This window comes from Sceloporus undulatus, chromosome 4 (genome assembly GCF_019175285.1).
Source record: "Sceloporus undulatus isolate JIND9_A2432 ecotype Alabama chromosome 4, SceUnd_v1.1, whole genome shotgun sequence".
Lineage (NCBI taxonomy): Eukaryota > Metazoa > Chordata > Lepidosauria > Squamata > Phrynosomatidae > Sceloporus > Sceloporus undulatus.
The window spans coordinates 205,812,812-205,839,758 of record NC_056525.1 but is presented as its reverse complement, the minus strand read 5'-3'; the positions used below and the strand labels follow the sequence as shown (position 1 = coordinate 205,839,758).

At 38.4% G+C, this 26,947-nt stretch overlaps 1 protein-coding gene across 1 annotated transcript in view; it reads right to left on the bottom strand.

The window, feature by feature from the left end:
* Positions 1-2,032: 2,032 nt before the first annotated feature.
* PREX2 (phosphatidylinositol-3,4,5-trisphosphate dependent Rac exchange factor 2) overlaps positions 2,033-26,947 on the bottom strand; it is a 176,542-nt gene continuing 151,627 nt past the window's right edge. The window contains 5 exon segments of the mRNA XM_042464860.1: positions 2,033-4,891; positions 10,936-11,003; positions 14,202-14,304; positions 22,689-22,879; positions 24,056-24,122. Coding sequence (XP_042320794.1) covers positions 4,846-4,891; positions 10,936-11,003; positions 14,202-14,304; positions 22,689-22,879; positions 24,056-24,122 — 475 coding nt within the window. The 3' untranslated portion in view covers positions 2,033-4,845.

Genomic DNA, 26,947 nt, shown 5'->3' with positions numbered 1-26,947 from the left:
ATGTACATACAAACAAAGGACTATATCCAGTGCAATGCATAAAGTCAGGTGTAATTGCACATAGTGTTATAACAGAAGATCGATGACCAGGTGGCATTAGACATCTGCAATCTCAGTGTATTACCTGAGCCAAGATTCTGGCATCAAATCTTGAATCATTTATAAGGCTCTTACAAGAAAACTAAGCAGACCCATTTCTACAGAAATGCCACCTTTTGCCTTGAACTATAGCATAATCCTTGCTTGGGTGAAGATAAGACTGGGATTTTTTTAAAAAACCTTCATTAAACTTGATGTACTTTTGAGTAAATATGCCTGGGTGTTCATTGAAAAAATCCTTGCCAGGCTTTTCTCAGCAAATAGATGTAGAATACTGGAATGGAATAAGCCAGTTATCTCTTTGGACTTTATCATTAGGGATGAGAAGGGTCAGTATTGGACATTTTTAAATCCCCTTTTTTATCTGAGAGCTGCTCATTAAAAAAGAATAATCTTTCTTTGCAACTTGCGAACAGAGCAATTTGGTTTCTCAAATGAAATAGGGGAATATCTAAACCTCAGTCAGATGTTCACATGCCGAATAGCTGGCTGAATTGAGATCCCATGAGGAACATATGTAGCATATACACAAGATCCCATGCCCTGGTAGTGCAGACTTAATTCTACTCATTAGCATGCATTGAGAAAATGAGCGAAGACTACCCTCTGACAGTCTTTTTTTAAACTATGGGTTCGACTGAGTAGAGAGCCAATGTAGTTTTATCATTGTCTTGAGTCCCAAACTGGGGAAAAGGCAGGATATAAATAAATACAAGTATTATAACAACAGGAGAGCCATCATGGTGTATTGATTTGGGCATTGAACTATGACTCTGGACATCAGGGTTTGATTGCCCTTTTGGTCATGGAAACCCACTGGCTGAACTTCCGTGACTCACACACTATCAGCTCCAGAAAACCCCACAATAGGTTTGCCTTGGGGTTGCCATAAGTCAGAAACAACATGAAGGCACACAACAACATCGCTGAGTAGTTGGCATGCCATGAAATAACAGGTCCATGTTAACTGAGTATCTGCCATCAGGATTATCTTATGTTCTCTATCTTCACAGGCAGGATGAAATTTGCCATTGGATGTACAGTACAATTCTTTCTTACATATATAATAAAGGTGAAGAGTTTCCAACTGTTAAAATGGGGCACTGGGGTAGTGCTGCTAGCCCTATCTTCAATATTGTGTGGCTGCCTGGCCCTTGATGTCAAAGCACTGGGCCAGAGTCAGGGAAATCTACACGTTTAGACTTCCACAGGAGATGGAAAGGCCATGCAACATTGGTGGCAGGGTCAGTGTGCAACTCCCATCAAACACAAAAGGGGCTGATATTCTAACATTTTTTCATTGAGTTCCACACGAGTCAGAAACGCCATCTGTGCACAGCTTGGAGCTTTACTCTCTGCCCTTGGATTTTCAGCTTCTTACCAAGTTCCCTGGCACACAATACTACTTGAAAGATAGATGTGAGATCATTGACCAGTTAGTTGGCAGAGCAGGATGCGAGGGAACCCAAAAAAAATCCAGCTACTATTCTGTTGTTGTGACAAATAGCAACTTCCCCCTTCTTGCTTTTCTTCCTTGTATTCCTTTTGTCTTGTAGGGCTGAATTATATGTTGTCTTATGCATATCTTATGAAAAGTGTTCTTAGGTAAGCCAGTTTTATTCTGAAAGGTAATTAATTAAATATGGCCCCTTTCCAGAACATATTTTTGAAATGAATTAGAGCCCTGTGCCATTCTCCCACCAAACACCTTTACCTACTGCTATAGACCTTCATACAAGCTGTTTTCTGATACCTTTTTTAAAAGTGGATATAATTTACTGTCCAAATGACCCAACATTGCTTTTATTTTACTCCAAAAATGTCATCAATAGAGCAAAAATAACTAATAAAAAAATCAACTCAAAGGAGACTTGTAAAAAAAGTTTATTAATATTTGATACTATTTCATACTTTTTATATAAACCTGGGGGGAAATATAAGTATCTAATAAAAATATAATGTATTAGGCTAAACTATAAGTAATCATCAGTAATGGACATAAAAATATATTATGTAGAAAAATAAATTTATTCAAATCAAAGTTTAATGGAGACTTCATTTTTATTTATCAGTGTTACCTGTAACAAAAGTTGAAGTATATAGGTACAAGTAAGGTAGATGTAGAAGAAAATACTAATATGCTTTGTAGATGTCTTTACATACATATTTATACTTTTAAAAAGCATCAATATTCTAGACTCCTTATTGGGTAATTACAAAAATATATTCTCCATCTAGAAAATCTAGTAATGCTAAAATTAAAACCATAGGAAAAATTATAACTGAATGTGTTTTTATCAATGGACATACAGATGTAATGGATTTCTTACACTATGTACACAATACTACAGACATATACTGTTGCTATAATCTTTAAAATTAGTCTATATGAATGGTGGAGCATGCATGATACTTTAGGAATAATAACAGGACCACAGCCAACAATACTGAAGAATGTCTAAACTAAAAATATCTTTCAGGCACTATTGGAGTATGCTAAATTATCCCTTTGAACTGTAGCAGCATTTCATCATCTCCAGAAGTGAGGGTTTCAGTTCTAAGCAAATATTTGCAGCATAAAAACAACATTTATTTCTGAGCCCAGTCTGAAAGATTAAGTTTAATATGAGTTTTCAATAGAAAATTTGGGATCAATTTTGCATTTTAGAAACTGATACTACACATATATATCCTTGATACTTTCAAAGATAAGCAATATCTTTACTGAAACAAAGTTCAATATCCTGAAAGTAACATATACAAGGACTAGTTATAGTTCAGTAAACGAATTATGCTTGCTACATTTTTTTTAGAAGTAGAGGATCAGTTATTTGCTATATATAGCATACCATCATAATCCAGCAAAGGAGACACAATCATGTCACTACGCATCTCCATATATAGATTATGCAGATCCATACCGGGATATAAAACGACACTGTCATTCAAACCAATTAGGATTAAAAATTGCTACTGTAACATAGATATCCTGAACCTGGTGTGCATTTATGCATTAGAACATAAGAAACTACCATTTGTTTTAACCATGATGAAATAAAAGTTATCAAATAACATGTTTAGTGTGGCATATAAAGAAGATTTTCATACGAGTGCTTACGGGGGGTTAAGCACCAGTAAAGCACTGGTGAAACATCCCTGAATCATGAGGGTGTGAAAACCAGTCTCACTTCTGAAACATCAGTGAAGTGTCCCCTCACCTCTACCATCCTTGAATCGTTCATGGAGCAGCCATTTCCTATTAATGGGAACTTTGTGTTAATAGGAATTGGCTGTTCCACGAACGATTCAAGGATGCTTCAGGGATGTTTCACCAGTGCATTACCGGTGCTTAACCCACGGTAAGCGCCAGTGTGAAAATTTTCAAACTGTCCTGCTTCTTTCCTAGTATGAATATGGGGTTTTTTGCTGTTTAACTGACCTCTTGGAGGTTGCATGCAATCCCATCCATCTCTCAGCAGAAGGTAAACTGTAAGCAAAAGTGATTCCCTGTCCCCAGATCTCTTCCAGAAGGGAAGAGCTATTGGGGAACTTCAGAGTAAGCATGCAATGTTTAGAATCCTCAACTGTCAGTCTAGAATCTTGCTTCTAACATTGGGTAGCCAAGTAAACATTGTTTTCTTGATTTGTTTTTATATATTGTATTAATTTTAATTTTCTGACCAACTTGATTTTTGTACATTACTAGACAGGTGGTTTTTGTATCAGTCTTGCAGTTCAGGATTGTTTGCAACATAAATTGAGTTTCAGTTTTCTAAAGTAAAATGGAATACACTGGGGGGGGGGGGACTATTTGTGGGGTGCAGGGGTATCCATGCTTTAAGAACTTGCTATAAGCTTTTTAAAAACACATGTACATTGCTGTGACCTTTCCTTGCTTAAAAACATCTATATTCTCACATAAATGTACACCAGAATTTGGAAATACAAAAAATGTATAAGAATATTTTTAGCGGAATTGTCTACATAGTCAGCATGATCTCATGCGGAAGCCCTATCTGTCATAGGAAACACTGTCTGTGGTTGCCAAACAATTTCTTAAGAACAGTGAATAGAATTTTGACTCAGCAGAATCAGACTGTCACTTCTAATCTCTCATCTCATTGTGATGAATGTCACTACTGCCAAGTCATGCAAATTGCTCACTAAATTCCTTTAGCTGTTACCAATGTATCACAAATACAGTTGACTTCTATTTCAATGTGTTCACTACATCTTCACAAAAACAATTTCATGTACAGCTCCAGTTTACAATTTAGAAAATGAGAATGCTATCAGGAGTGCAGGGAGTATTGAAGAACTACAGTCTACAGTAGCAACTTTAAATGGCTTATTGCTTTATCACCCTTTAGATCAAGGCATCGGTTTATCAAATTGTGTCATACAGTGTTTCTCTCTGTTTTGTACTTCATCTTTATGTTCATGTAGTTACTAGTGCATAACTGAGTGACTGGCACTTTTGAAGCAATCAATTCAAATGCAACCTTATTCTAGTATAAACGTCCTAGGTTTAAAATTACAGAGCATGCAGCTCACATTCAAATATTCTTTTTCTCTCAGAAGTATTTGTTTGTCAGTAGCACAGTTGTATTTTAACAGATTGCTGTATCCAGTGCTAAGTGCTACAGCTGATCAGTACTCAAAGCACATTCTATCAGAGCCCATTGTGTTCACGTTTTTTCAGTGTCATGGAAACTGGCATTTTGATTATTCCTCAGATGGGAGGCTTTACTCCTCTCCAACAGGAGGTGGTGGCTGACACAGCTTGTACAATCTGCCAAAAAACAAAGAACAGTTATTACAATAGCTGTTGAAATTGTTAGCCATAATGTAGTTATGGTCAGAAGAAGACTACAGATTGAAAACCAAAAAGAAGTCAGCGCTCTTAGTGTTGTGGATATTCTTTGTGAAATGTTTAGGTAAAAAAATAGTTTTTTGCACAAACAAAAATAATTCTGTGATAGTTATTTGCTATTTCAGGGGCCTATGTCACCAAAATATAGTTTGTTTCAGCTAATATCTTCCCTTCCCACTTAATGAACATTTGTATCTACCTCCTTGTTAAGATATGTCAAAAAGTTCTGTGGAAAGATTAGAGTCTCTTTGCTATACATTACACCAAATTATTCTAACCATGTTTCTTGGTGTGGCAGAAATTACAGATTTAGCCTTTAAAGTTCTTGTGAAGTACAACAAAGGGTACATTACATGTTTGTTTATGCCCGCAACATCCCAGCTTTCAGCAGTGTATTCTTATTTCAAGTCACATACCTTGTTGTGCTATCCTTCCAAAGTATGGCCTAACCCTCACTCCCAACCCAATGTCATAGGCTAAAGTCACTCTTATTACCAGTCTGTGTTTCTCAAGGACCCAAGGAATAGTGCCTGGGAGGGTCTACTGTGTAAAATGCCCCATCCCATGCATCTAGTAGTGTTGTGTCTCCCATAGTAATGTAGGATTAGGTAAGAAGACTAAGAGAGAACTATGTCATGTGAGGCATGAAACTACCACACCAGTTTTGCTAAGATGATAATGTCTGGCATTATGATGTCCTTCTCTTAATAAAACTGATGATAGAAGAGTTGAATAGACCTCTTAGCAGATGTTATGGCCAGAAGGGAGGTAATCTTTGTTAAGAAGAGCTATCAGTTAATATGTGACCAGTAGTCCAAATGGTTTATGTTTGGAAACAACCACATGTGTCCCTTGCATATGCAGTTTTTCAAGCCTTTACAAAAACCATTGACCCTCAATTGACAGGATCATGAGTAATCTGAGGGCAATGGCAGAAATGGCTGCCACATAAATCCAGAGGGAAGAAAGAGGTAGACCCTAGTCCCCAAGGGTGATGAGAAAAAGGAGTACATCCAAGACAACTGCATGTGTCAAGAAGTACTGCAAGTATGGTGAGTATATGGTATTTTGAGCTGCCTGGATCATCATGCAGTGGAAGGGGAGGGCTGGCCAAATGAGTCAAGCTGTCAAAATAGGCTTTCCCAAGACTAGCAAGCAACATGAAGCAAAGAGTGAAGCATAAACACTGCAACCAGTGAATAAGACTGACAATGAACTTTCCTAAAATAAGGTTTTCATTGTTTTTTTAAAAAGTGACAGAGTCTTAATGGATATGTTGATCAGTGTAAGGCTGAACACCCTCCATAGAGAGAAGATCTTGTTTACAGGTAAGTCAGGTGAGGAGACTTGATGAGTGCATATTGATGAGTCATAGACTTCAATGTCAGTATTAGCTTTATTAAATGAGCTGTAATGCACTGCTACACCAAATCTTTTAGGTGCACAAGTTCTTCCACAACCATTGGACCTGCCTCACAAATGGAGATAAGTGTGCTGAAGTAACTAGTTGAGAAGGGAAATTATTGTATTATATTTAAAGTGACTTATCTCTGACAGAATACAGTCACATTTAATTTTAAAACTGAGTGTTATTGCATGTAGCCATGGCCAGGCCAGTGCAACCCGTATGCATCCCAAATCCCAGCCAAGGGAGCTTGCTATTTCTGAAAAGCCACAGGATAAGTGTGGCTGGAATCCGGGCTACATACAGGTTGCATCTGTCCGGCTGTGGCGGCATTGCAATAACACCCGGTTTTAAAATTAAATATGACTGTATCCTGTCAGGGATGAGTTGCTTTAAATACAATGTGATAATCTCTGAAGTTGAGGTGTAAGGGCTCTTGGCCTTGGCTGTCTTTACATAGGTGGTTGTCAGATCAAAAACAGAGGCAGGATAGCCAGAGGCTGAGTTGGTAACTGCTGAGCAGTAGCAGAGTAGGTAGGTGGCAGTCAATCAATCAAATATCTGTATCCCATCCTATATCAAAAGATCACAGGACAGCATACAAACAAAATAAATTCAAACAAGTTAATTTAAAACAAAAATTAAATATATTGAAACATACTAAATACATTTAACAAGTTAAAACAGTTTTAAAAGATTAAAAGTTTTTTAAAAGTGTGTATTAGCCTTTTGATGCCCATAAAGTGCTATATATTTACTTGGCTCAGTGTCAGTGCTTGCCTCATAAAGTTTTATACTTGCCAACCTAAGACGGATGGAAAGAGAGACAGAGAGACCATTAAAGCACAAGATATTTAGGTGACAGGGTAGGAAAAGCAAGAGATTCCATACTGAATTGCAGAAGACAATTTTCCCATGAAAAAAATGCTACTCTCATCTCTTGAAAAGTGACTTTGTGCAGGTACAAAACAAGTGTGTTCATTACACTGACCACTAAGAAGAACTTTGTTGTTGTTAACTGACCACAGGTCTACCTGAACTCATGGCAATCTTGTGGATGAGACATCTCCAAGATTCTCTGTCCTCAACTGCTATGCTCAGGCCCCAGGCTAATGGCTTCCTTGATCAAGTCTAACCATCTGGCTTCTCTACTGCTCTCCACCTTTCGCAGCATAACTGTCTGTTCTCATGAATCAAGCTGTCTCATGATGTGGCCAAAGTATGACAGTCTCTATTTAGTAATCCTGGCTTCCTGGGAAAGTTCAGTATTGATCTTTTCTATAATCCATTTGTTTGTCTTTTTGGCTGTCCATTGTATCCTCAACATTCTTTTGCAGCACCACAACTCAAATGAGTTGATTTTCTATCTGCTTTCTTCATTGTCCTGCTCTCACATCTATACATGGTGATGGGGAATATGATGGCTTGGGGTAGCCGCACTTTAGTGTTCAGAGTTATATCTTTGCTTTAGGGTCTTCTCCAGTTCTTTCATAGCTGCCCTTCAATTCCTAGTCTTCTGATTTCTTGACTGCAATCTCCCTTCTAGTCAATATTTAATCCAAGGTTTGGAATTTTAACTATTTCAATTTTTTCATTATGTAGGATAAATTCTTGTTGATCTTCCACGGTCATTATTTTTGTTTCCTTAACTCTCACCATTAAGCCTACCTTGCTGCTTCCTTCCTTAATCTTCTTTGGTAAGTGCTTCAGAACCTTATTGATTTCTGCTAGTAGTATTTTGTTGTCTGCATATATTAGGTTGTTCATGTTCCTTACCCCAGTCATCACCCCTCTGGTCTCTGAATCTAAGCCTGTTGTCTATACGATGTTTTTTACATACAGGTTGGATAAATAGGGTGATAATATGCAGCCTTGCCTGACTCCTTTACCAATTGGGAATCATTTTGTTTCTCCATATTCTGTTCTAATGGCAGCCTCTTGACCTGAGTACAGGTCATGCCTTAGAGCAAACATGATGTCATGCCCAGCCTGGAGAATGACTCAGAGGACACAGAGGATGAGCCAGAACCCCTGGGACCTGAACCTGTAATTGGGGAGCCTGTAATTAGGTCGAAGGCAGTAAGAAAGAGGAAGACTGCACTACAGTGGACCTGAGCTTGCAAAGATCTGGGCTGGACAGCTGATGACCAAGGATTTTAAGGTCTCTCATTCATAGGGCTGCCATAAATAAAAGTTAACTTGATGGTAAATAACAAAACACTGTTATCTCTTCTCCATTTTTACATAACATATAATTTATTATTACATTTTAATCTATAAGGCAGGCTATAAACAACAAATAGATTGATAACAAGTAGAGTTTTGCCTCTGGGCCAAAAAAAAAAAAAAACACAATTTCATGAAAGTCTTGGGATAATCTTATTTATTTTCATTAAGCTTTTATTGGCAGACATATGAGATGTGTGCAATCCATCACTGACTTTTAAAACACCCTCATAAATCTGGATCTATAATATTTTTCATTCTAAGAAATTAATAAAGACAAGCAAAGAACCTGATAGACTCTATTAAGAACCAATAAAGATGCAGCATGAAAATATTTCATTGCTGTTAAACAAAACATTGTTGCCTAGAACATCAAGAAAGTGGGTGATGGAAGTGGGGGGAAATCTTCCCTCCTCTTTTCCTGGAAAATACACCTACTGCTATTCTCAACTCTACTACCAGCAAAAGGGGGGGGGGAAGGGGGGGTGTTTGGAGAACTTGTGGAGGGCAGTGGAGATGGAAAGAGTGGCAACTGGCTTTCTTTTCTGACTCTGGTGTTGATCAAACCTACAAAAATATTTCAAAGCTTGTAAAATTCACTTCTCAAATCAGGTGGTTTTAAAATGTGCTTGCCGTCTATTTTCAAATCTGGATTTGAGGAACTTCACTGGACAGCCTGGATCTATCCTTGCCCCTGAAATCCCAGACAGTTTCAATGACTTGGAGTGCTTGGGGCCAGCTTCATAACATAGCCTCAGTAGTCTCTGCACTGCTAGCTTCCTAATTAGACTACTGCAATACACTCTTACATGGAGTTGGCCTTAAAGATGAAACAAAACTGCTGGTAGCTAGACTGTTCTCTGAAACTCCATTCAGATAGATGATGATGATGATGATGATCATCATCATCATCATCTTATATCCTGCCTTTCTCCCAATATAGGGACTCAAATTTAAAACAATGCAATTTAAAAGCAATATAACTTTAAAATGTATAAATATAAAATGTAAAAAACAATTAAACCATTTTAGAGGTTAAAACAGTTATAAATTAAAACAGAATATGTTAAAAATACAAATCTTAAAATTTAAATAATATAACATTCCCAGCTCTTATCAATTTGCAAAGCACAAGAATGTCTTTATCTGCTGCCGAAAGGATAGTAAGGATGGAGCCATCCTGGCCTCTCTAGGGAGGGAGTTCTAAATCTTGGGAGCAGCCACTGAGAAGGCTCTATCTTGTTCCCACCAAACAAGCCAGAGAGGGTGGTGGAACAGAGAGAAGAACCACTCCCAACAATCTCAATACTCTGATGGACTCATACAGGGAGATACGGTCCTTCAAATAGCCTGGACCCAAGCCTTATAGAACACTTGTTCTGAAGGAACTGTCCTGACTGCCAATACACAGTCAAAAAGACAAATACAACCTGCCTGCGCCACACACAAACTTGCCATCCATGGACTTGAGCTCACACAGATGGCAAACCCCAGCAGACAAAATGGTGCAAGCATGCACAGGACCGCGCCACAATAGGAATTTATAGGATTCCAACATAGGCATTTTTCCCATTCATATTGGGGGGGGGGGGGTCTGGAACGGATCCTCCACGTATAGGAAAGGCCCACTGTAAATGGGTCCTTGAATGGATTAAACTAAACGTTCCCTGGAAGCCAAGATGATGAATTTAAAACTGTGGTACTTTGGCCACGTAATTAGAATGCATGACTCACTAGAAAAGATGATAATGCTTGGGCAAGTGGAAGGCAGTAGAAAGAGAGGAAGACTGTATGCAAAATGGATTGACTCAAATCAGAGAAGCTATAGGCCTGAATCTACAGAACCTAAGCAGAGGAGTGGAAGATAAGGGAGCTTCAAGATGTTTCATTGACAGGATCGCCATGACTGAGGCTGACTTGAGGGCATTTAACAACAACAAACCCTATAATGATGTAGCTAAAGCAGCATCCTGTGAGGTGCCACTAGACAACTGGAATTCCTCTCTTAGTTGAAACTCCCTTGCACTTACTCTGTCTTGTGTATTTTTGGTAGGCAGTCACAGAAAGAATTAGCTTTTCTCCAGTATTTTTTTAAAACTTTCTCAGTATCTTTTGAAAGGCAAACTCCAAAACTAAAGATCAAAAATAGGTAGAAACTTTTGTAGAAATTTTTGTAGAAATTTTGTAGAAATCTGTAGAAATTTCAACCTAAAGGAAAATGAACCCCACCCTTGAATATCAGTAAAAATTGCAGTGTGAATCTGGATGAAGTATTTGACAAAGACTGGAGAATAGTCTTGGTCACAGGTAATTGACTGTAATGTTTAATTACCTTGGAGCAGATGGTGGTGTTCGGTCCCTAACTCCTAAATTCTTGGCTGTGTTCTGCACTCTTGCTCCCTGTAAGACAAGAAAAATGGTTTGCTTTCCATATCACTAATCTTTTTAAAACGTTCACTTGCTGCTGGTCTAGGCATATACATTCAGAAAGAAATTCTCAAAAGCAGGATATATAGCAAGTACATTTCTATAATGTTTACCAATGTATAAAAATAATAAATTTATTTGAAGTACAAGTAATACATCATACTAAAAAATAACATTAAAAATTACGAACATTTATTTATGAATTCAGGAAATACAATGGTCCCTTGGTATCTTGGTTTCAGGATTTCCCATGGATATCAGAATCCATGGATGCTCAAGTCCAATTAAATACAACGGCATAGTAAAATGGTGTCCCTTATATAAAATGGCAAAATCAAGGTTTGCTTTATGGAATTGGGGATGAGCATGCTAACTCCAGCCTCCTCTCCCAGTGTCTCCATCACCCTTAAGGGTGCCTTAAAGCACTTAATCAGAATTCTGTCTTTGGAAACTAAATGTTCATTATAGTTTCATATGACTATACAGTTGGCCCTCCATATCCACAGATATTTATCCATGGATTCAAACATCCACAGCTTAAAAATATTCCCAAAATATGTAATTTTTCTTCATATGGTTCTAATTATCTGAGGAATATTAATACTTAAATAGAGCTTATATGTATTGGAGGAGGGGCTATAAAATAATGTATAAAATTGCAACCAAAGAGGAACATAAATTTGGAAGTTAAAAAAAAACATCATTTTAGAATGGTTTGCATTTATTCTTTGATAGAGGGAATTGCAAGATTTCCTACCTTCTCATTATAAATATTAGTTTGGGCAGGGGGAAACTCTTCACAGTATGTGAGCAGCTACCTTTGAAGGCATAGGCAATGTGAATGTGAAAAAAGTTCAAGTATATAAATTAGCACAAAAGGAACAAACAAAATTATGTACAAACCATTTCTCAGAATTCATCCCAAGAAACAGTAACTTATATTTTACAGTATGTGTGTCTGTCTATCTGTTACCTTTCAGCCTGTCTATGTATCTATTAGGCTTAAATCCAGGTGTGAAAACACTCGTTTGACCTAGTGTTCTAAGCACTTAAATGATTGCAAATAGACAATAAAAGAGAAACTGACATACTGTACTATCAAAATGGTATGTATGAACTATAATTTCAAAAACTTCCTAAGAAATCCTGACAGGTTGATTATTTAACACACAAAGAATTTTGAAAGTGATAGGTCCCATCAGGGTAGCTGGACTGATAGTATCAGCTGGAGGATGACTAGCTATGTTTGATAAACATCAAAAAATCTCAGACAAAAACAATTTTGAATGCATTGTGCAATCTGAGGCATGTTTACTCAGAAGTAAATCTCACTAAGATCAATGGGACTTATGCCCAGATATCTGTGCATCAATTTCAGTCTTAGAACATGGAAAGCACAAGTTTTAAAAGGGAAACTTAACTGTATTAAAGTTGCATTTTAAATGCAAAAATATGTGACAAAACTCCAATGGGTGGTTTTTAGAAAACAAAATCAGCTTCCCAGTATGGGACAGGAGGAACAGGCAAAGGAAGGGAAGATTAGTTCAGCTGTGATTATGGGATTTGTAGTCAGAAATACAGATTGTGTGTCCCGAGTGTATAAGCAAAAATAACATCTTCTGAAAATATTTTTTTACAGAGCTATCAGTTGGGCTTTGCATAGGCATGGTACATGATAGATACGTTTTTCCCATAAGGTTTCTCAGCCCTATGTATACTTGTGTATACACACACATTTATGATGACATTTTGATGGTGTGCTTTTTACCACTGGTAAGTACGTATTCACAGCAGAAGAATGAAAGGAGGCAGAGAAAGATAAGGATTGATGTGTTGTGTCAATACTACAATTATAATATATTTGTTTTTATTTATTTTATAATAGCCCCTAAAGAATGTCAATTGGTGCTAAGGCTGAAATGTGTTGGACTTTTTAAGAAATAAAAGTTTTTGGACCATCACATAGTATGTAATACTTCTGTCTGCTTTCAAATTCTTCTGTGTTTTAGCACTCACATAAAACTGCTGTCATAAGCATGCTGGTGATATTTAGCTGATTTTGGAACCTTCTAATCCCAAAGCAGTGATATTAACCCTGATCAGATATCTGCGGCAATTTTTGAGATGAAAGGGTGAACAAAACAGGTTTTGTGGATAGCAAAGTCTCCTTACCTGGATGAGGCTGTACAGGTTGTGTCCATAAGAGAAGGCAAATCATTCTCTGTGCCACATATATTACATTCTGGATTACTGTAACTCCTTAAAAATCCTGCACATTGCACAGTTATGGCACTATTGTTCTACCTTAACTGTCAGGGTTCCATTCTGGGACTGGTAGTCTGGTGAGCCATTGGAGTGCTTTGGCTGAGAGTTATAGACAGTCCTCCCTGAACTGCATCTCCCAGGATTTCACAGGATAGAATCATGGCAAATAATAACAGCAGCATAATTCTGTAGTGTGAATGGGTCCTAAATTTGAGGCTGCCTTTAAAGCAACCCGGCTGTTTGAATTGGTAAAGAATGTGGCAGTGAAAGAGCTAGGCATTCTGATCACATCACAGTTCTATTACCAAAAAAAGCCCCTCTAACTTTCTGCTTTAACTGACAAATCCAGGATACTGGAGACCTGTCCTTTCCAGACTACACATGACATAGCTCCATGTGGTGAACCTATGGCACGCGGAGGGTGAGGAAGAGTAGGAAGAGACTTGTGCCTATTCCTCCTCCTTCCTGGCTGTCCCGGGCCTTCAGCTGCCCCCAGAGAGGCAAGGGGTGGGGGAGGGGGAAATGGTGTGCCCCTGTTCCTCCTTCTTCCCAGACATCTCAGGCCTGGGGGGGGGGGGGGCTGGGGAAGATGAGGAACAGACACACGCCTGTTCCTCTTCCTCCCCCTTGCCACCCTGGCCAGAGAGGCAGCAGGCGGCCTCGGAGGGCAAGGGGAAGAAGTCCTGGCCTGGATGTCCTGTCCCCAACCCCAGAAGTACCACCTCCAGCACCAGGTAGACACTTTAGTTTGGCCACTTGGTTCCTAAAAGGTTCACCATCACTGCCATTACTTCTTGTTATTTTCAAAATGGTGATTTGTTCTGCAAAATCAAATAATCATTTGAGAAGTAAATGAAATGTACAATGAGAAAAGTGTAATACATAACTAAAATAAAAATGGCTTACCTGTTTGCGCATGACATCTGTAGCTTGCAGGATATAACGAGGAGGTAGGCCATGACTCCGAGCAAGAATTATAGCCTGCTCTAGAGTAACACTCAGAGTACAACTGCAATACAAAAACAAATACATTAAATAAAAAAATATTCCTCGGAGTACGACTAAAACGTGTAAACAAAACAAAAACAAAAAACCCTCCAAACCATGTAGCTCTGTTAGCCCAACTGAAAAAAAATATCTAAGCAGCCATAATGTAATATCTTTCTTGTTGTTGTTGTGTGTCTTCAAGTCATTTCTGACTTATGATGACCCTAAGGCCTATCATGGGATTTTCTTGGCAGAATTTCTTCAATGGGTGGTTTGCCATCACCATCCCCTGGGGCTGAGAGAGTGTGACATGCTCAAGGTCACCTAGTGGGTTTACATGGTTGAGGTGGGATTCAAACCCTGGTTTCCAGAGCTGTAGTCTATTACTCAAACCACTATGCTATGCTGGCCTCAAAATATATTTTAATTAAATATCTTAATATATCTTCTAGTTTAATATCTTTAATATGTTTTAGGACCAAACAAAATATCACAGAGTAGTAAACAAGCTTTACATTTTACAGAATTCTACTTCTTTTTACTTCAAGACTGAACTAGATTGCTTGCTCACTATTTTGTAATATTTTAAGATGACCCTAAATCAGGGGTAGGCAACCTACGGCCTGTGGGCCGGATCCGGCCCAGCGAGGCCTTGGGACCAGCCCCAGCCCAGTCCTGCTGCCGATTGCCGCTGGGGCCTTTGTCCTATTAGGAGGAGGCGGGCAAGCAGCAGGCAAGAGGGGCAATTGTCTATAGAAGCCTCAGAAACATGCATTTATATTAACATTTTTTTAAAAATCAGCAAATTTTTCAGCGTGTCCTCCTTTTTTTAAAAAGTGTCCTCAATTTCAAAATTTGGTCCTACATTTGTCCCGGTATATATAATTTAATTATTTATTTTTTTGGCTTTGGCCCCCCAGTTGTCTGAGGGACAGCAACCCGGCCCCCGGCTCAAAAAGGTTGCCTACCCCTGCCCTAAATGAATTAATCTACAACTGTGGCCTTTTTCTAAACTGTATATAATTATTATTCGACGTGGATGAGTTTGCCCAATCTATTCATAAATTATCTTCCCAATGGTAGAAAGTAGGACCCAAACCACAATTATATAGTCTAAGGGCTAAATGTGGAAGTGTCTGTGTCAGCAAACATTTCTCAAAGTGGGAAAAAGATAGGATGATGATGATGAGCACATGCAAACAAGCTCAAAACAAATTATGTGAGCTGCCAAAACCTTCATTCAACCATCAGAAGCTGAAGTTAAAAACATTGGCCATAAGAAACAATATCTCATTGCATACTGAATTTATGTAGGTTCTCCATGGTCATTATTTTTGCTTTTACACTTTCTTCCTCAACCTTCCTCAGTAACTGTTGCAAGTCCATGAGGTTTTCTGCTAGTGATATTGTGTCATCTGCATATCTTAGGTTGTTAATGTTCCTTTCTCCTATCTTTACTTCTCCTTCTTCTAAGTCTAATACTGCTCTTGGTAAGATGTTTTCTGTGTACAAATTGAACAAATAGCAGTGGCACCACCAGGAAAGGGGGGGGGGGTTGAGATCTATACTGGATAACACCCATAAGAGTGGGGGTGACAACCAGCTGAGCCCTATTCCCCTCCAGGATAGAAAGGGCAAACATGTACCCTTCCAGGCTGTTCTGTCCCAGGCTCCTTCTCCAGGGAGGAAGCCTGGGATGGAGGAGGAGGGCTAACATGCAGCTGCCCCTCCCAGCTGCCTTCCAGGTCTAGAGCAGACTCAGAAGGAATGGGGGGGGGCAGCTGCCCTTTTGGCTCCACCCCCAGAAAGCCTCCCCCCCTGCACCAGGTGTCATCCTGAGTAGGAGACCACTGACAAGTAGGGTGAAAAAATGCAGTTTCACCTGACCCCCTTGTCCAAATAAGAACCATTCTGTTTCTCCATATTCTGTTCTGACAGTGGCTTCTTATCCTGAGTATAGTTTTCTCATCAGAATCCATCAAATATAGTGGCACTCCAGTGTATGTGAGAGTGTTCCATAGCCTTTTCTGATTGATGCAGTCAAAGGCTTTGCTATAGTCTATAAAGCACATTCTCATTTTGTTTGTTTTTTGGAATGCATATACATAATGTAAGTCTATTCCTCATGATTTTGGACTGTTGTGGAATGTGTGATTGGATGCAGTAGTTACTGTGTTTGGTTAAGTAAAGATTAATGAACTGTACAGTCACCCATCCTTTTTCATGGGGATCCATTCCGGACCCGCTCGCAAAAATGGAGTTTTGCCTATATTCAAGCCCCATTGGCTTGAATATAGGTGCATGCACACAGAGGTGTGCTGGTCCACACCACAAACACATGCCCCATTCATTCTCCCTCCGTTTGTCCCTCAAACATAAGCAAGGGAAGTGGATCCAAAGACTGCAAGAACGGAGGGAGGACTATATAGTGATTTCAGAATGTGTTTGGCTGGGAGAGATGGGTGAAGGAGAATGGCACACTCCTGTAAGAAAGAGTATATGTCTCTAATGGCATGGTAGAGGAAGAAAAATATGGAGGATTGAGTGGTCGACTCTAGAAGGTTATACGCCATACATATCCTCTTCTGGCCCTTCCTTCTCCTTGTATAAACCTTGTAGCATGGCTTCTGGACACTCTTGCCTGATGATACTATTGCAAAATGCCAGATTAATTTATTCATCTGTGACTTGATCACAAATAGGAGAACAGACATGGTGTTTATCATTGAGAGCTAAATGAACAAAGTAGGATTGGTCTAATCTAGTTTTGTCCACCTGCATTTTAAACGCACCATCAGCCTAGGAATCAGATGAAGAGGTTAGCTGTGGATCACCCACTTAGCTCCCCCCTCAAGACCAGAAGGTGTCATTAAGGGATATGGAATATGTAATTACACTGATTGCTTATTAACTATGGCTCCAATTTCAAAGTACTGTATTATTTCTGAGGTATAAAGAAATTAGCACTCTGTCTTCTTCAATATAAACCCAACTGCTAATGTATCAAAGGGGGCAAGACTGATCATTTTGTGGTCTGCAGATCACCGTCTGGCAGCAACCAGGAACACAGACTTCTCCATGATGGCCACCATCTTTTGGAATGCTTTCCTCCCTGATATTCAGGGTGTGTTAACGGTGCCATATTTTAAGTCCCTGTTAAAGACCCATATCTTCACCCAGATCTGTTTTGAATGACTGTATTGAAGAGATCAAGAACTGTGCTTTGAGGCTTCTGTTATTCATTTTTAATGCTTATTTTAGTTCCTAAAATCAAAACTCAATGTGAAATTGCCTACTGAATGTAAAGGGCAACACAATTCACCCATCTTACAGTGAGTAAAATGGAGCCTACAGAACATATTAAATGTTATCATGTTACAATGAAAATTTGACCCTGTGCCCCTCAGATGTTCCAAGTCAGTGTGCTTATCTGCTGAGGGATGCATACATTTCCATCCAATGCATGTTAGAAGGGGGTGGATCATTTGAATTCTACCGTAAATTGTTGTGTGCTACTGGGATGCAGAATGGTGTGTTTTCAAGAGATTCCTTTTTAGGATTATGTTAATTTTAATTATGGTAAATCTGTACAACTGATTAATTTGTATAAATTTATAGCAAACACATTCTATAAAGCACTGTGGAGATTAAAATGTACAGTACTTTCATTTTCTTTCTTATGTGTTCTTAAGATGATAAACTTGCTAAAGATGTCTGTCTGAAACAGATATAGGATCTGTCACTTCAATGCCAAACTGGAAAACACATTGCAATAAAAAATCAAAGCAAAAATAATTGCTGCCTATTCAAAAGCTTGAATATTAGTATAGATACTAAATGCAATCAAAAACATCTTTCAAGCTTTTTTTAAAGCTTAATGTGGCTAAGTTTGGATTAGAGTGAAAAAAACTAATTAAAAAGGCTAAATATTCTAAAGGTTTAGTAGTTCTATCTGTTTTCTTTACAAAGGTGAAGGATGACTGGGGCACACATTTACATTTAACTGAAATGAAAAACTGATTGTATATTTTGTTGAAAATTCTAATAATTTTCTAAGAACTTACACCACTAGTGCTCTCACAGACCTTTTACTCTAAATGTATCCTTGAAGGATCCAATAGGATAAGGATAGGACAGGTTAGCTGAATCCCTGAGCATTTCTCCTTTGTCTCTTATTATGCTAAAGCACACTCCAGTTGTCAAAAAAACCCCTTGTCACTTGCCCCTCATCCTACCAATTTTTAAACTGATGACTATGTTGCCATACAATCTGCCAAAGCGTCGCCAACACATTTGGCCTATGTGTACTACTCCCATATCTCTAATAGTATTATTCTACCACTTGCATTTAAGACTGGGCAGAACTTCATGCTACAAAGGGGATAACAATTAGCCATCTTATTTTTTGGGGGGGGCGGGGATACCCAGCATGTGTGAACTTTGAGGTGAGGCACCCCAATACATCTAATGACTGTAAAACAGTTCATTTTTCTGAGAAGGAAAATAAACGGCAAAATAAGGAAAAATATATTCTGTATATTATTGTGATATTTTTGCAGGGTATGCATGTGTGTTTTTTTTAAAAGAGCAGTTTTTAAAGATGTCAAAATTAATCATTTCTCAATCCCATTTTCTTCACTTATGGAAAGCTCAGTCTATGCTTACCTCTTGCATTAAAATCAATTTAATTTAAGTAATTAACTTCAGCAGGTCATGCCCCATGGAAATTTCAACACATTATAATCAATTCATTTCTGCTGTGAGCCTGGTTGGATTACTCTAAAAATAAGACTTTTAGATTAACTTTGAAGTTTATTTCCTTGGTTTTTTTTTAACCAATCTATCCATCTGCTACTTATTCTGTTTCCTTCATTTGATTTTACAAATTAGTGACCTTTAAATAAATTAGTTCTTTATTTATAGAGCAGTCTACACCATTCTGAGTGTGTGTGTGTGTGTGTGTGTGTGTGTGTGTGTGTGTGTGTGTATATATGGGAGAGATGAGTGTCTGAGTGTTTATTCTTGGAAAGAGCAGTTGGATTTTCTCTTGTGAGAATCCTCAGATTCTTCCAATTACCCTCAGTCCAGTGTGGAGCAGAGTACAACAAAGAACAACAGCAACTGATTAGATATTTATTCTAGAAAAAGCATGCTCCTTGGAGCACCAAGTACCTGCAGTGCTCCAAAGAATATCTACCAAAATAATATGGGCTAGAGATTCTGTGGAGAAAGAGAGGACCAAGTATATACACTATCTGCATGCATGTATATATACTTATGCATAGAATCCCTCAACACATTCATAGAATCCCTAGCCCATATCTTCTGAACAAACAGGTCCTTAACATGGAATACAGACACAATGATAAGAAAAACACTATCATTCCACGAGGCTAACAAGCCAGAACCTCTCAGTATATGATTCACAGGTTAAGCTGTTCCTCTTCTGATTGGCATCTATGAGAATCTGAGAATGACAAGCACAGGGGGCTGTCTCCTATAGTTTCCCAGACTATTTTTGGCCTTAGAGGGAGCAAAAGGACAGGCCCAATGCCATCGGGCCTGAAGAGGAAGAGCCCTCCCCTCCCTTCTTCCAACTGTCATTTTCTGGCCCGGGAGGGAGCAAAAGGACATGCCCAACGCCATCAGGCCTGGCCTTAATGAAGAAAAAGAGCCCTCCCTCTGGTCCATCTGCCTTGGTCCAGGCCTCAGAGGGAGAGAAGAATGCTGGACCTGATCCCCTCCCCCCATTCCCTTTTGTGTTGTGTCTTTTTACATTGTAAGCCTGAGGGCAGGGAATCATCTATTATCCCCTCTGTTGTAAGCCGCCCGGATTCCCAGTGATTGGGCGGTATATAAATAATTCCTATTATTATTATTATTATTATTTGAGAAAAAGAGGCTGCATCAAAACATTCTACTCCACTTATAGGGAGCATATAACTTCCTTATTTAAACAGCTTCACTGACTACCACTTTTTTTCTAGGCACAAATTAAAGTGCTGGTCATGTCCTATAAAGCCTGGTATGCCTTAGGTCCAGACTACTTAAAAGACTGTATCTCCCCATATGAACCTGCCAGAGTTCTAAGATCTACAGGAGAGAACTTTCTTTTGATCCCGCCAGGCTGGCTTGGTGAGGACACAAGAGAGAGCCTTCTTGGTGGCTTCTCCCACCCTCTGGAATGCCCTTCCATGAGAGACTAAACTGGCCCCCTCCCTGATTTCCCTTCAAGAGCAAGCAAATACCTTTTTCTTTAAACTGTTTTTTAATCCGCAAGCAAGAGAGTGGGGTGTCTTTTAAACAATGCTTACTGTTTTATGTGGTGACTTTAATTGTTTTTTAAATTTTTATTGTGAAGGTTTTTAATTAAAGTTCTGTGGGAGCCACCTTGGGTCCTACTCGTGGAAAAAAGTGGCACACAAATGAAATACATAAATAAATACTCCTATCTAAGTGGCAGAAATCAACTGACATCAATTAAGTTTCATAATAACTTCCCAAATAGAAAAAAAATTAGCCTGTATATCCAGATGCAGCTTGAGGCCCGAAAAAGATGTGCCAAATAGAGGGGCTTCTGGATGCTTTGGGGACATGACATTGAGATGACGTATGCCTCCACAGTGGCTGGAAGCCATTCTGAGGCTTCCTAAGGTGGCCTGAAGTGCCAGCAAAAGGAATGGATTAATCTACTCCTGCTTGTAGCCTGTTTGGGACCACAGTGTCAGCCCGCTTTGGGAGCAGGCCATCCGATTGCCGCAGTTCCAGAGCAATCATGGCCAAAGCAGCCAGAGATTGCATCTTCCAGGCTGTCTGCTTTGGCCCTGAGATGGAGTGACAGTTTCTCTCCTTTAACACCTCACAGACAGAAGATGTCCAAGTACTTGCTCTACAAACTCCCCAAAAGCTACATTGTTTTCAGCATCTAGGATGCCACTTCCCTCCATGAACAGTGCTGTAACATGTGCTAAGAGAGAGCCTGAAGAAGCCTTATAGGATTTCATAATACATGTCTTTCTTCATTCTGATACAGATTCTATCAATTCTCTGTGAATTAATCCTGAAGTAGGTAACAATCATGCAGTATCTGTCTTAACATGACCTGTCATAAAAGGACCTGGCACTGAAAACCTTAAATATTCTTCTAATTAGCTGAGAGAGCTAATTTCTATTGTGCACCACATTTTCATGCTGTGTTTTATAAAAGAATATCTGGATCTTGAAAATGACAAAATGGAGAACTCATCTTAGGCTTCAAGCCCATGTATGGTCTGAGGACAATGCTATCCTTAGGAATTATGCACAAATTGTATTGAATAACTAAAGGCTTTCCTAGCTGTTAGAATAGCAATGAGAACATCTACCTTAATACAGAGGATCAGAACAGACTATTATTAAGCAAGACGGTTCAGATGGTGATTTAGTTAAACTTTATATGAACAAATAGTTTCAGGAAGGTTTTCTGGACAAGGAACTTGTTTTCTTTGCAAAAGCATTGTTTCCTACACAGAAAATGCTGTTTTCTTTGCTGGAAACCTGCCTGTCCAGTAGTCTCCTTGTCAGAGGATTCCAAGTCTTGAAAAATCTATTTTTAGACTATTTTTTTCAAGTAGTTGTGAATATTTGTTCTATTCCTGCCCATTGGTATTCATCTTTAAATACAGAAACTGTAGTGTATCCACAGGAAATAGTCTATGGTGTAGATATTTCAAAGTCCTCCTGTTTTGACTTGTTCAAGGGTATCAACTTGACTTCTAAATCATGGATTCAGTCACTACAAAGAACTCCCATGTGCTGTCAAATTGGGGTGATTCAATTGGACACTTCTCAAATAATTCTTTGTCTTCTGAAAACATATATAGGTTTGTGCTGCAAGTCTTCAGTTGAATGCTATTTCAAAATGCATAACATCATCTAAATTATTTTATTATATCCTTTTCTTTCTATCTGTTTTTAAAATCTTACATATACATTGACCCCTAAAAATGGTCCTAGTAGGTAGGTCACACAATCATAGAATGATACCATCTTAAAGCTGGAAGGGCAAGAGTCATCTATTCCAACCCTCTCAATGCAGAAATACACAACTAAAACACTCCTGAGAGATGCCCATCCAACCTCTGTTTAAAGACCTCCAGAGATAACAATGCAAGCTCAATACTAATTATCGCTGTATTAGAAAATAAGGAAAGCTGAGACTAGCAATAATGGCTTGCCAGGACATTCAATGAGATAATTCAAGAGCTGACAGCTAAAGCAAACATTTAATGCATACATTATATTGATAGGAATTTATACAAGCTACACATGCAGATTCAGACTAAACACAGATATTTTCAGCAAATCATAATTCCTGGAACTAGATAACAATGACCACAATGTTAAAAAATGGATCAGATATCATACCGGTGTACTCCACTATTGCACATGATGATATGGCAAGCTCCAAGTCTGCTACAAAGTTCTGAAGAAACTGACAGCAGTCCAACTCCAGACGCACTACAGGCTGTGTAAGCACAGGTTGCTGTGCGCTTAGATTGTATGAAAGATACCATCAGCCGATAAAGTTCATCCAAAGAATTGATGGGCCTCATCAGCTAAAAGTAAAAAAAAAAAAAACCCTTCTGTGATTATAACAGCTTCCCTTTGCGGCAGAAAGTATAATGAGTTTTAAGTTCAACAAAAACCAAACTGTGGTTGGCCTTGATAAAAGGATAAATTCAGAGTGCATGATATCTTCAGAATGCCATACTACCTTTCTGTCATTATGTATAGAATCAGTAGCTTTAGATACCATCAGTATAGCAAAAAGGGTCTTTTTTTTCTTCAAGAGGCAGCTCAAGTAAGAGCTAGACATTTACCATGTATATAGCAAAAGAACAAAGATGTCAGACTTTGTTGTTGTTGTTGTTGTTGTGTGCCTTTGTCGTTTCTGATTTATGGTGACCCTATGGCGAACCTATCATGCAGGTTTTGGCAAGATTTACTCATAGGTTTACCATTGCCTTCCCCTGAGGCTGAGACCATGTGACTTGCCCAAGGTCACCCAGTGGGTTTATGGCTGAGCTGGGAATCAAAACCTGGTCTCCAGAGACATAATCCAACAATCAAACCACTGCACCATGCTTTGAATATCTTTAATTAGGTTATTAATGAGAATTAATGGCAGATGAGGAAGTTTGCCTGCTGAGTTAAAGAAAGGGGTTTAATTAATGAGCTAAGATCCCAAAACTCACTGTATTCTTCCCAGAACTCACTGCATTCACCAAACACAATTCTTTATATTTAAGCATATAGATGTCTATGTAACAAATACAACAGAAGGAGCAGAACTGGTCATTTGATGAGTTCTATATCATGAAAGCCAGCATGGGGTAGTGGTTTGAGTGCTGACCTACAACCTGGAGGCCAGGTTTCAATTTCTCGCTTAGCCATGGAAACCCACTAGGTGACCTTGGGTGAGTCTCACACTTTCAGCCCCAAAAAACCCTGTGATAGCATTGCCTTAGGGTCACCATAAGTTGGAATTGACTTAAAGGCACAGAACAAGAACATATCATGAGCCTTTCAATCTTTTGAACCTGTTTTACAGCACTTACTTTCATGGTTTTGTAACAATGTGGGTTATTTCACATAATTAATACATCCCTTTAGTCTATATTCTATGAAACAGAAGATTTTTCTTGTCTACAGCATGCATGGCAGTGTTACTCCAAGGAAGAACCAATTTAGATGCAAAAGTGGTTAAACACACAGAGAACAGTTGGGGTTACCTTATCTATATAAGCAGCTTTTGATGTGGAATTAGGTGGAAGATTTGACTTGTCCAGGTAGAATGCCCTAAGAAAACAAAAACACTGTTAATTCTCCAAGATCTTCTACAGTGTACATCCATAAAGCAAGGAACTTTAACCTATTTATCACAATTTTAAACTATACATGGCACAGACACAAAGGAAAAACCATCACAGTTTGTGAAGACTAAAGGGTTAAAGTGCATCACATAATACTAACTTTCACAAAGAATCCTAAAACCAGGTTGAAAACTACCTCTTATAGAACATTTTCTGCGATGGCCCCTAGACTTTGGAACAACTTACCGGAAGAGCTCCGTCTTATCACTTCTTTGGAAGTCTTTAAAAAGGCGCTTAAGACGAATCTCTTCCGGTGGGCCTATTCAACTGATCTGCTTTAATCTGATTTTGAATAATATTTTACACCTGAATATGATGACTCAATCCTTATGATTGTGAGCAATATTGTAACAACTCTTCCTTTTTATTACTTTCTTTTCTTTGATTGATGTATTCCAAATTATATATGTATTTTTATGATGTTTTTAACTTCCTGTAATCCCGCTTCGATCCGAAGGGAGAAACGGGAAATATAAATAAAATATTTATTATTATTATTATTATTATTATTATTATTATTATTATTATTATTTAATTTTGAGGTAAGCTGCAATATGAATTGTTTTGAGAACCAAATACATATTATTGTAATATGTAAATAAAAGCTTTGTGTATTCCTTTATCAAAATAAATGGTGCTAAACCTTGAAAACAAGGTTACTTAACAATCAATTTTTAGCTGTTAATACATGACCTCCACATGTGGCTGGATCACAACTGAAGCAGGTCTCTTGCATACTATTCTAATTAGCAATAACTTGGGAGATGAAGGTTAAACATTCGTGTAAGTGCTTGCAATATTTCAAATACTTTCATTTCATTGCAACAAATTAGTGAAACCAATGCAAATTATTGCTTATGAATACATAGTTCCTGACCTTGCAAAACAGGGATCTAGTGCAGGTACCTGTTATGCAAAATGGACAACTGGCTGTTGCACAAACAGTTGCATGCCTGGAGACCACAAGAGTAAGTGCATGTCCACTTGTGCAACTGAAAAAAAAAAACCCAACAGAATTCTTCTAGGGCACTATTTTCTTCTGTTAATGTTATGTTCAATTTAAGCTGTAACCTCCAGCAAAAAAAAAAAAAAAACTTTTCTAAGACTCTTTTTGTCACTTCCGAAAGATGTAACTTAAGCAAATTCTGCTATTTGCACTTAAACCGAGTCTGTAATGCCTTTCGGAATGTACTCAGAAGCAAAAGAAATACTTGGAATACTAAAGAACAAAATAAATGGTAGAATATTAATTTTCAAGTGGCACTACATATTAAAAAAAACCTTCAATGTTGATGAAGATTTGTTTTCTATACTATTATGAACACCCAAGTATCATAAAGCACAAACTGAACATTAACATAGTAAAAGGAAACAACAATTTATATTGCAATACCACAGGCATTTTTACTTTAGGTTGCAAAAAACAAACAAACAAAAAAAAAACAACAACCAAAAACCAAAACCCTGATACATACAAAGAAAATATATGCTCAGCCTAGCCTGACAAGTTTGAGACATTCAGAAAACAAAAGCCTCAAACTATGAAGAAGAAAAATGCACACTTAAAATGAGTAAGTGATGACTTTAGGATGAAGGCATGGGGGTGGTACTATTACTAGCCGGTGAGAAATGTGTTTTTTGTTTTGTTTTTCAACAGATTTATATACGTAATCTAGAACAACCAGAAACAACCACTGACTGACTCCTATACAATATGCAGTCAGCAATCAATATACTTCTGGACTTCTAATGTCTATGGTAGACAGTAGTTTGTGGCATAATAGTCTGAGCATTGGACTAGGACACTGGGAGACCAGGGTCTGAATCCCGGGCCAGCCATGGAAACCCACTGGATGACCCTAGACAAATTACACTCTCTCAGCCTGAGAGGATGGCAGTGGCAAACCATGAAATGTAATGAGTCAGAATGTTTGACAGAAGCACAGGGTTTGTACTTGGCAGAGCTATGCAAATTGACAGGTGCATTTGTGTAAACAGAAGGCTCAAAATTCCATGAAATACAAAAGAAATAGTTCCATGGAATATTGGTCCCATTTCTCCAGATTCCAGGAGAGTCCCTTCACCTGCTGTCCCAATTGGAAAGGTGAGCAGTGGGCAAATGCAGTCAGTCAGATGCATGGAGCTCTGTAACTCTTTCTCTCTACGCAGAGAAAGTCGAAATGATGTGGATGACATGGGTGTGAGAGAAGAGGATTACCCCGATTTCCCCTGGACCAATATTTTGTTTCCTGCTCCCATTCTTATCCATGAAATCACAGGCCTTAATTATGATACAATTCTGCATACACACATACACACCAGTCAGCAAGTTTAACTGATCTCTGTGGGAACTACTTCCGATAAATAGAATCAGAATAATACTGTAAATATTTTACTGTTCTTTTGGGAACCACAGAAGCCCCTACTCAGATACGCCCCTTCTCCCACACTGCTCCATATTTTTGGAATCTCCTTCCCATGAATTTGCGGACCACCACATTAGATTACTTTAAGTCTAAACTAAAGACTATTCTATTCAGGGAAGCCTTCCAACTTTCATCTTGATTTTATGTCCATATTATTTGTATTAATTTACATTTTATAGGCCTGTTACAGACTGCCAAAATAAAGCTGCTTCAGGTCTCTTTGGAGGTATGCTGTTTAAATGATGCGTGCATCCTAAGAATCCAGAAGCTGCACCAAAGCTGCACTCCAGTGCTTAGGAATGGAGTGTGGCTTTGGCGCGACCTC